The sequence below is a fragment of the Toxotes jaculatrix genome, chromosome 12 (genome assembly GCF_017976425.1).
Source record: "Toxotes jaculatrix isolate fToxJac2 chromosome 12, fToxJac2.pri, whole genome shotgun sequence".
Classification (NCBI taxonomy): domain Eukaryota; kingdom Metazoa; phylum Chordata; class Actinopteri; family Toxotidae; genus Toxotes; species Toxotes jaculatrix.
Genome location: NC_054405.1, coordinates 13,891,621 through 13,902,906, shown reverse-complemented (window position 1 = coordinate 13,902,906; position 11,286 = coordinate 13,891,621). Strand labels below are relative to the sequence as shown.

General features: G+C 39.3%; 1 protein-coding gene across 1 annotated transcript; it reads left to right on the top strand.

The window, feature by feature from the left end:
- The first annotated feature begins 2,674 nt into the window (after positions 1-2,674).
- On the top strand, positions 2,675-8,211 carry LOC121191130 (multidrug and toxin extrusion protein 1-like). The gene is made up of 16 exons (XM_041052216.1): positions 2,675-2,863; positions 4,004-4,105; positions 4,294-4,362; positions 4,527-4,675; positions 4,828-4,870; positions 5,005-5,049; positions 5,218-5,315; positions 5,560-5,657; positions 6,160-6,341; positions 6,529-6,637; positions 6,890-6,965; positions 7,209-7,278; positions 7,371-7,503; positions 7,597-7,691; positions 7,816-7,879; positions 7,973-8,211. Exons 1-16 carry the CDS (start codon positions 2,675-2,677, stop codon positions 8,209-8,211), a joined length of 1,761 nt encoding a protein of 586 aa, XP_040908150.1.
- The last annotated feature ends 3,075 nt before the right edge of the window (positions 8,212-11,286 follow it).

Sequence of the window (11,286 nt, the reverse complement as noted above, 5' to 3'; positions counted from 1 at the left end):
TGACACTGTGCGTGCGAACACTCTCACCCCTCCCAAAACCTTCTTCCATGCACACACTCACCCCCAGCCACGCAAACACCCACCCACCACCACCACCACCACCATCATCACCACCACCACCATCACCACCACCTTCTACTCTCTCCAAACCCCTACCCCCCCCACCCTAATCCTAATCACACCACCACCACCGTCATCAGCCCTTATCTCACTCCACCAAATCTGCTGTGACTCAAAACAATTTCCTCTCATTTGCGATTTTACTGCCCACCCACCCCCCACCTACTACACCTCCATCAACCCACCTACCCCCTTCCAATAAAGCCTCTCCACCTCCTCAATACCCCATCACTACCCATCCGGCGCAAACCCCACCCAAACACACATGCACACAAACACAAACACATATACAAATGCACTCACGTACACACACTCTGAGCGGTCGCCATTAAGAATGACGGCTCATCATGTGTAAGCGGTGACTTGCCACTGTCATCCAGTGGAGCCCGAGAAGAACTGCAGTGTGACGTCACGGCGGACGCCAGCCCTGCTGGTTGGTGGAACATATTTACGTGTGTGTGTTTCTGTGCGTGTGGTTGGGATGGGGGAGCCGGAGGAATACAATTTGGTTGGTGGGTGGACCAGGTGGGCCTTGCTGCATCACTGAACCAGGAAAATGAATGAGAGCCTACACTAGGTGTCACCCCCTTCTTCTCCCGTTGGCCTCAGCTAATTTCCCTTTCTCCTTTTTGTTCTTCTTTTCTCCTCGTGACCCGAGGCAATGAAAACAGGCAAAAGTGCAACAATTAACTGAGTGTTTGACAGTACGTTTGACGGCACATTGCAGGGTTGCTTGACTGTGTTTAATGACTTGATTCAGCTGAAGGAGAAACAAATGTTTATATCATTTGATTAAATTATTAGAAATCCATTCAAAGTTCAGTGAAGCAGCCTGACGTGCCAGAAAATTTTCAGCTTTTGAATTTCAACAAGAGCAAAACAGCACCACCCAATGGGAGGTTCTCATAGCCACAACCAGAGAGAGGAACCCCTAACTGAGAGGTGTTACTATGGCAGGAAGAATATAACATCCTACATGATGAGGTGACAGGATACAAGCATGTGTCCTGTTTTATAGTGACAGATTCACCTCGGGGAGGGGAAGTATGAGAAATATAATGTCAGTTCTCTCTGTATCTCTGCAGTCATGAAATGTTTTGTTTTATTTCATCAGGAGCTGTTGTTGTTTTTTTCTGGCAGTCAGTGTGTAGTTTGTACTGGTGATGAGAATTTCAAATATCGCCTTTGGGAGATGTAATGCAGGAATCGGCAGCTTGCTAGCCCATGAGTCAGCCATAGCGATGTCTTCCAAAAACTATTATCAGCTTGAAGCCTCAGTGTGAGAGGAGGTGTAGACCAGAAGCATGTTCACGTGTTGATTGACAGCTGTGAGCTCCCAGGGCGAGGCTCGCTCATAAACTTTAGAAGGGAATATCTCTGCACTGCTGCAAGACTGTTCAGTGAGTCTGAGTCATAGAAGCCTTTGACAGCACCCCTCCCCATGTTCTGAAGAATATTTCAAGCAAAAAAAAAATTACTAAAAAGTTATGTACTGTAGCTTTAACCATTTTTCCATCTTACAGTCTAACCTTTATTGAATATTTACATAGGCCATTTATGAATCGTTGACGTAAAGTTTCACAATCGTCATATATTAAATGCACCGGAAACTTTACTTGAAGCTGCTATGATCAACACATTTTTATATTAACAGTCGGTCAGATGACTATGACTATGACAAACCCACTGAGAATAAGACTCTGAAATTTTACTCAGCCTTTTAACATCTTTCAGCTTATTGTTTTGTTTTAATGTTAAACATTAAAACTTAGCTTTTAGACATGACTAAACCATAAAGTACTACATATGCATGATATGTCAAGTCAATTTTATTTGTAGAGCACAGTCCCATACAGAAATTAAAGTGCTTTACAGAGTGATAAAACACACTGACACACACACACACACATACATCTAATTAAAAGCTAAGAAGACGAAGAACGTTGTCCTGGGACCTGAGGGATCTGCCAGGTTGAATGACCAGGCCATTTAGTGCTTTACAGGCCAGAAGAGAAATGTTAGACCACACTTTAACACCTCTGAAAAGCTTTTCCTACCTTAGTCTCTACAGTAACAAATTGTCGCCGTCATAATTTCCATCTCCTGTCAATGCCCAGTTAAGATCAGGGGGAAACAAGGTGAAAGCACTGTTGTTCATACAGTATTATTAACTATAGGCATGCATATTCATACTTTGACTAAAAACATTCACTCCTTTTGAACTTTGCTGAAAGAGCGAAGATCTGTGACTCTGCAGAGCAGCTGAAAGAAAAACAACCAGCTTTATTTTGGCACCGTTTACAGTGCACAGCTTATTGGTAGGTCAGGGGTGGAGAGATCTGACTTGTAGCAGTGCCCCCGGTATACTGTAACTGCCTGCTCTCACAGACAGAGAGCAAGGTGAGCAGACATTGCCTTGGTTATTGATTATTACCCAGGTAATTGTTTATTGATTACTCCCAGCTTTCTTGTCTGTGTCTGAGGGGGATTGTACTGTACGAACATCATTCAGTGAAGGACTGAGTTCTGTTTTCTTCCAGATCTCATTTTCAGTATGGAAGATTTAGCTACAAAAAACGCATGTAAGGGAGTAAATGGACAGTCCAAAACAGACGAATCACCTTCTCCTGCTGCTCGCAGTGTTGACTCATGCTGCGGATCCTGCCTGAAAAACATCAAGCTCTGGATACCCGTGGACTACAAGAATGAAACAGTTCAGCTTTTTAAACTGGCAGGACCTGTGGTAAGATTGTGATTAGATGCACCAGTTGACAGGGGCCAAATTTTACCCCACCAGACTTAACATATTCAAAGCTTGAGGAACTAAATCTGCAGCAATATTCAGAATGACGATGAGTACAAATCATATTAGATACAGGAACGTCTGTCTTGTTGGGGGTCTGTATTTTTAAAACCGGCAATAATTTAGAGTAGTTTTCAATGTATGTTACTTATTACCAGAATAAAAGTGAATATTTCTGCATGGCTTTTGATTTGAAAAGGCTTAAATTGCTATTTTCCTTTTAACAGGATGATTGTATTGTATTGTAATTTGCCACCTGCTTTATTAGGCCTATAGCACTAATTAATAGATGAATAGCTCCAAACCATTGGGAATGAGAAAAATAATTGATAAGAGAGTGGCCATGATATGTAGCAATAATAAAATGCCTTAGAGGTGTCATTACTTCAAGATTCAGACAAGTAGAGTGGGATATTTTCGTTGTCAGTTCTAGCAAAGCTTGGTCGTACTCAATTAGCATGTGAAGAAGAAAAGTTCCACAATGAAATGAAGTGAAAAAATTTCAAATTCTTAGACTTTTGAATGACTTATGGCAAATGTTGGCTCAAATATATTTCTCAAACAATATTTTCAATATTCTATAGAAATTGGGTGCATTTGTAAGTGTCTCCTCAACAGAACATTATAACTTGGTGAGAAGAAAAATAGTTTAACAATTTGGAGAGCCCAACCTGTATCCACTTTTGACTGACTTCTATTCATCGCACAAACCAAGAGCTTGATAGATGAGGACATTTAGTTTCCTTTTGTGCAAACCTTTTGATGCCAAAGGCTGTCAAAAACCTACACCAGCAATCACTAGAACTATTTTCCAAAGAAGAAAAGAGAAGTAGTAAAGACGTTTAGAAATACAAAGGAGCCGCAGCAAAACCAAAGCATAACACATGTCAGCTGCCAGAGCAAATAAGAACTTTTTCTTACCTCAAGGCCTTTTGAAACAATGTTTTTTTTTTTTTATGAATAACAACTCGATCAGCTATGTGCGTGTGCATTTGAAGTGTAAAGTTTCATTCATGTTTGTTGAAGTTGGTTTATGTCTTCATAGTTACGAAATGCAGGGAGCATGATTTTGTTTTTCAGTTCATTTCGCATTTGATGAGCTTCCTGATCGGCTTCGTCAGCGTGGTGTTCTGCGGTCACCTGGGGAAAACAGAGCTGGCAGGGGTGGCATTAGCGATAGCGGTGAGGGATCTCGCTAGAGCTTTGTCTCTGCTTTTATTGGCATTTTGCTCTCAAGGATCACTGCACCTTCTTTTTCATAATGTTGATTTGAGTTTAAGCATTTATTTTATTCAGACATTGATCTGTCCAAGTCTGTATCTGTTTTATTTTCTTTCTGGACTGTTGTTTAATATTTAATTTCAATACAGGTAATAAATGTCATGGGTATTTCCATTGGCTATGGTTTGGCATCCGCATGTGATACTCTCATTTCTCAGGTATTCCATCCATCTTATTTATATAACCAGGTCAGTCCTGATCAGTTGCTGCTGTGTTCACAGTGTGCTGTTTCAGATTTGTTTTACTGTGTCAGTTTTGCCCTTTTCTTGCGCATGAGCAAATATTATTTTATTTTCCTTTTTTCCTGACCCCTTTCTTGCAGACTTATGGGAGTGGTAACATAAAGCGTATAGGGGTCATACTCCAACAGGGAGTTTTGATTCTGCTCTTAGCCTGTTTCCCCTGCTGGGCTGTCCTCATCAACACTCAGCCCATTTTGCTGGCTGTCAGGCAGAGCGCAGAGGTCGCCAGGTGAACCCTTTCCACTTCCAAATCACTGCATCACAGCCATACAATAATACAAAGCTACATATACACTTATAACTCATGAATCAAGTTATTCAGTATGATTTGATTTTCTGCACTTATTTTGAATTTTCCCTTTTTTTATGTTTGCCATAAAGACTCTCCCAGCTGTACGTGAAGATCTTTATGCCAGCTCTGCCAGTGAGTTGAACTTCCTCCACAGCTTTACAAAATGTTTTTTTGTATCTGCATCCCTATACTCTGGATTGAATTGTTGTTGTGTTGCATTATTGATCTAATTAACCCTATTCATTGCCTCGTTTTGCCTTCCGCAGGCTGCCTTCATGTACCAGCTGCAGGGGAGGTATCTTCAAAATCAGGTGCATTTAATGACTGTAAGACCACTGGTGTGAAATCAAATGACTGACAGTTTGTCGGTAACAAGATTGTTTTGTGCATGTGTTTGAAAGGAAAATGATCTGTGAGAAAGGAACAAACAGCAGGTGCACTGATGTGTTTTTTTTTAAAGAGTCTGATTTGGTTCACAGGGCATCATGTGGCCACAGGTGATATCTGGAGCCGTGGGGAATGTTTTAAATGCAATAACCAACTACATCTTCCTCAGTGTTCTGGACCTGGGGGTGGCGTGAGTATATACCCATAATATAATAATATATACCCATAATATTGTATTCTTCAACTAAGTCTTACATAAAATATTTTTAAACTAGTCAGTATCAACCAGAGTCTGGATATATCATACTTTTAAAGCTAAATTATACTGTTGATTATCAATCTCAACAGTCAACTGGAGGATTTACCTGAGGACACCTTTGTATGAGTAACTGGCAATGACTGTAGCTTTGTTTTTCAACCTTTTATGTCTAAAGTGGATCTGCAGCTGCCAATGCCATCTCACAGTATTTCTTGGCTGTGTTCTTGTTTGTGTACATCTACGCCAGGGGCCTGCATAAAGCTACATGGGACGGTAAGTTTAGGGGGTTAAACTACTGTGTGTTAGTATTTTTTTGCCCATCGCATTTATATCAATGAATATAAGCTAAATATACCTATATAATACATGTCTATATAATGCAATATAGTTATAATCTTCATGAATGCAACATTTATTGCAGGACAGTTGTATTAAACTTAATAACTTAATTATTATTGTAATTTTTATTCTCTGTGTTGAATTGGACACTTGTCTGTAGATGAATTTCACATTTTTAGTTCAGCCTTTATTTTCAGCTGCACTTACAAAAAGACTCTAGGTTAATCAAGCTTAGCATTTAATTGGAATTAACTGGTCATGTACAGATTGAACACTTTCTCTTGAACACTTATCTATGGTTTACCATTTTGGCACAATTTAACCTTGAAGTTAGTAAAATATTTTTGGTGTTCTGCCAGTACACTGGCAGTATAACATTTTTTAATGGGTATAAATACATTTCACTGAATTCATCGTACCTCCTATAATCTCCTAGGTTGGTCAAGAGACTGTCTGCAGAATTGGGGTTCTTTCCTCCACCTGGCTCTCCCCGGCATGCTTATGATGTGTCTGGAGTGGTGGCTATATGAGATTGCAGGTTTCCTGGCAGGCATCATCAGTGAGGTTGAGTTAGGAGCTCACTCTATAATTTACGAAGTGGCTGTTATCGCTTACATGGTAACTCCTCTATATTACTTTCCTGTAGTTACAATTTCTCTCTTGCTTTAAATATCTTTGGTCATTTTTCTGGTTTGTTTTCAATTGAACACTATGTATGTTAAAGTAAGATTTGTGTGGTTTTGACCTTTAGGACTATATTTAGCTATGAAGTGATTGTTTTCATTTGCCTCATCCTGCCCTGCAGTTTCCAATGGGTTTCTCTGTTGCTGCCAGTGTTCGGGTTGGAATTGCACTTGGTGCTGGGAACACAGAGCAAGCCAAACTGTCCAGCAAGGTCTCCCTTATCTGGGCATGTAAGAGTTTAATGTAGCCTGACAGGTTATGTTACAAAGGAGAGCTCCTTGGTTCTGTTCTTCTGTCATCGTTCTGATTTACAATCCTGTTTCAAAGTCGTAAGACATATGATTTGTCTATTTAATGGCGCCACCAAAATCTTTCCATTAAATCTTCTGTTCTTGCTGTCATTTGCTCATTTAAAATATACAATCAGATGATTTCATACGTTGTCCACCATTTTTGATTAACATGCTGTTTCTCCAATCCAGCTATCGTCGCATGTTTCATTGGAGCCTGTCTTGGTGGATCTAAGGATGTGATCGGTTACATTTTCACTACAGAGAAGTATGTGCTGATTTTGACACTTGAGTAACATTCATTAATTTGTGTAGTCTTAGCTCAAATACAGTAACTAACAGGCTTATGTAATGTCAGTGTGTAATTCATCATGTATTAACCAGAAAAGTAAGCTTGGATTTTTGTCATTACCTCAGACATGGTGGATGCTGTTACTTCATTTAAGCAAAACAACATTTTGATACACCTTGCACTCACCAGTCTTTGTATTTATGTGCATTTTTGTTTTAGAGACATTATTGAAAGGGTGGCTAATATCATGAAGCTGTACAGTTTCATCCATATTGCTGAGGCCTTCGCAGTGAGTACCTTTGCTGTACCAGTCACTGCTGAGCAAAATAAACCTGTCATTCTGGCACAGATTTTAGATTTCTCTTTGTTTTACCTCCACAGGGTGTGACAGGAGGTATTGTCAGGGGAGCAGGGAAGCAAATGGTTGGTGCTGTATGTAACTTGGTGGGTTACTACTTCATTGGGTTCCCCATTGGAGTGTCTTTGATGTTCCCTGTTAAATTGGGCATATTAGGTGAGGACAGATAAAATGTTTATAAAGTAAGTGACAGTTTAGTTGTATTTCCTTTCAAATTAATATATGACCCCATTTCCATCTCTGTTGCAGGGCTGTGGACGGGGTTTTTAATTTCTCTTTTGATACAGTGCATATTCTTTTTAGTTTTTCTATGCAAATTAAACTGGAAGAAGGCCACTGAGGAGGTGAGTAACTCAAAAAAATAGAACTGATTCATATTCCTGTTTTTTCTGGTGGTGGTGGTGGTGGTGGTGTGTTTTTTTTTAATACTCAAAAATGGATTTAGTTGTTTTAAATATCCCTGAACAGGCGCTTATAAGAGCAGGAGTCCACATCACAGAGAGGAACGAGATCTTTGGGATAGAAAATAAGGGTAAACACAAGCTACTTTCAGCTACATATGGACATGTTTTTTGGAACTATTGCACAACTAACATTAACCATATATTAAATCTTTCGCTCACAGTCCTGGACTCTGAAGAGAAACAAACCCACACAAAGACCAATCGATCCAGTTCTTTGAGTCCAGTAGAGGGGAATCTGGAAGTGCTCAGTGCAGACCAGCAGACTTCAGGTGACATGCCTCTCTCAGTCAGACAGCTGGTGGTACGACGCGGCCTCACTGTGCTGTTCATGTTCATCATCCTCGCTGCTGGAGTCTTCATCAGCGAGCTGCTCATCAGACTGCTCCAATTAGATGAGTGACCATTGTTAGACCACATGCAAGTGTCATGAAACAAAGCTCTGTGAGTCTGCCTTCGAGGGCACACATGTATCTTAATGACTATTGGTGAAGGGGGTAAAAATACTAAGTAGGAACACATGCCGTTACACAACTTAAAGTCAAAGGCAAAATTATACCAGTGTGTCCCCCGAAGCAATATGTAATGACAAATTTCCATTCCATACATTACCATTTCCACTACATACATTTCAGACCAGTATTATGATAGAAATTTTTAAAATACATATTACATAAGTATTCTGTAATTGCATTAAATAATTGCTCAGTTATTGCTCAGTTATGAAAACTTGAAAAGTGAATTCATTCAGAGCCATTTTGATTATTCCTTTTATTTTCTGTTATTACCTCAAACTGAAGGGATTGTCTTTAAAGTTAGATTTTTCCGAGAGCAGTTTTGATATTTCATGTCAGTTTTCTGGCACCTTCTGTTCACAGTTCAACCCATTCACTTTTGCAATTGTTATATTTGTCATGTTTTGGAAAATCTAAGAAGAAACAGGACTTAAATGAGGCAATCAATGACAAGCTGAACTGAAAAAAGTACTGTATAGGCATGTCTCCTATATATAGAAACATGCTGCGTAAGAAGGGCTCCAGTCAAGACATTGGCAAAATATATGTTCTCATCCTGCAGTATATAGTCTGAATAGATGCCGCAATTAGAAATAGGATGATTAAATGCTATATTTAGGCTACAGCGCATCTGTGGATGTGTGCTTTCATCATCAAAGACAGAAAAGCTGCTCTTTTTCTTTGGTTTATTTTTCTTTCCTTTGATCTGTGTCGCCAAATTTGATGATAATGAAAGGTCTGTGCGCTCATACTGCAACGTGCAGGCTGGATGAAGACATGTCAAACTGAGCAAATCAACCACCTGTTCACTCCGTGCAGGAGCAGATAAATAGCTAGCTCAGGCTCCACAGTTACAGCCTGCTCATAAATAAAGAATTCACCCTGGTTAACAGCCAATAATTAACCACACATGATGTTCTGATTTTTCTCTACAAATTCTTTAGACAGTGGCTTGACATCTTGAGAAATATGCCTATTCACTTTCTAGCAGACAGATGAGTATATCAATTTTCATATCTGTCCGTTAGCTTAGCATAGCTTAGCACAAAGACTGGAAACAGAAGGAAACAGAAGCATGGCTCTGTGAAATTGTAAGAAAATTCATCCACCAGCAACTCTAAAGCTCACTAATTAACACTTTTTATCTTGTTAGTTTAATCCGCAATGGTAAACGGATTCTGTTAATGTTGTACTAGGCCAGGTTAGGCCAGGCTTCCCCATATTTCCAGTTAAGCTAAGCTAGCCAGTTGCTTTTTGTTGCATCCCACAAAACGGACAGACACAAGAGTAGTTTAGATCTTCTCATCTAACTCTACGTTGGAAAGTCAAACTATTACTTTAAATCCATTCTTCTTTACGCCTCTGCAAAATAATACGGTTACTTACACAACTATATATATGCTGAAAGAATAATTATTTAGTCCAGTCATATTTTAATTAAAGGCCACAGTCAAACTCTCCCAAAGGGATGGATTTCTTTCTTGCAAGGTGCAGACTAATCACTATTCAGGTTTATTCATTTCAGTAGGCACTAATTTCTAAAGAGCTCTCACCTTAAAGTACCTCAGGTATCCATAAAAGCCTCCTCTCTGGCCTGTACAAAGCCAGTGCACCCACAAGCCACCACACTCTCCAAACTGACACCAGCACTGGATTGGAACAGATTGATGTTTGCAACAGTCACATAGAAACTTGCATATTAATTTATCGTTATTCAACATGTAAATCAGGCTTGATTCATACATGGCTACATCGTTGTCTGAGCTTCAGTCTTCAGCTCATCAGCAGAGACACTGCCACAGGCTCCTCACAGAGACTGTAATCTTGGCCCGCTCACCTCCAGAGACTGCAATCAGTAACACGCTGTGGCATCATTAACAAGTGACTATGTAAAAATTTGCTGTCAGTATCGTTCGACTAGACCTTGTGATACAGTAGCTTGAAGAATCTCATATTAACTTCTTGTTTGTGTTGCCATGCAGTACAATGACATACCCAAAACTTAAATTATGGCTGCAGTTAATAATATTGGCTATTACTAACAAAGTCCACAACTATTGGCTACTGCGTATGCGCAAATACTAATATGTGAAGCCTTTCCAGACTGAAGTGTGGAAGTGGAAATCACAAAAGAGCAATGACGGTGCTGATCTTTGACAGAGTTGCTCTCATCAGTGGAGAAATTGATTTTTCTTTCAAGGTTTTTAACCTTTTAAGCAAACTTTATGTCAAACATGCACTAATACATACCACTATTAATGTGGAGACAACAATTTCTACAATGACATTTCTGTTACATAACATATACATTATGTAACAGAAATCAGTGATTGCCTCTTCTCCTAGATGAAAACAGAAAATCAATCTTCAGCACTGATTGCCTCTGACCAATCACTGAGGTGCATGGTTTGACATCATTTACTGAGTTCTGGCAGTGACGTCGCCATTTAACATTAAGTGCCATATTGAAGGGCAGAAGCCTTGTATGACTGTGAAAAACAGTGGCTAAATCATTATTTTATCATGACTCAGTAATTAAACGAGGCCAGTTTCCATCACACTGAGTAACTAAACCATGTTTTGAGTTCATATAAGAACTACAGCAACAGTAGTAACTTCATGAGTACCCACCCTATCCAAACTCATTATAGAACACCTTCTTTAACAAATAGCCTAAGGAGTCTCATATTAAAGTGCGGTTTAGGTGTCTACACCTAAAAAAAAAATTAAAAACTCATAATATATAATAGTATGAACTCTTCCAATTTAAATAAAACAACAAGTGGGGCTTGTCTTAGTTCCCTCACACCGGAACTTTTACTTACTGATATCTGTAAATCTCAGCAACATTTTTTTAAAGTAATGTGATGAAATTTAAATCTGTGTTTAGTACTTGTTTGGTACTGTTTTATTTACACAATACATATACACTTTGATAAGAGTAACGGTAGCATTTTCTGCCC

What these genes read in the sequence shown, in the direction of transcription:
- LOC121191130 (XM_041052216.1), top strand. Translation starts at nt 2,675, where the DNA reads ATGGAAGATTTAGCTACAAAAAACGCATGTAAGGGAGTAAATGGACAG. An exon ending in GGAGGTATCTTCAAAATCAG is followed by an intron (nt 5,050 to 5,217) that starts GTGCATTTAATG and finishes TTTGGTTCACAG; the next exon opens with GGCATCATGTGGCCACAGGT. An exon ending in TACATTTTCACTACAGAGAA is followed by an intron (nt 6,966 to 7,208) that starts GTATGTGCTGAT and finishes TTTTTGTTTTAG; the next exon opens with AGACATTATTGAAAGGGTGG.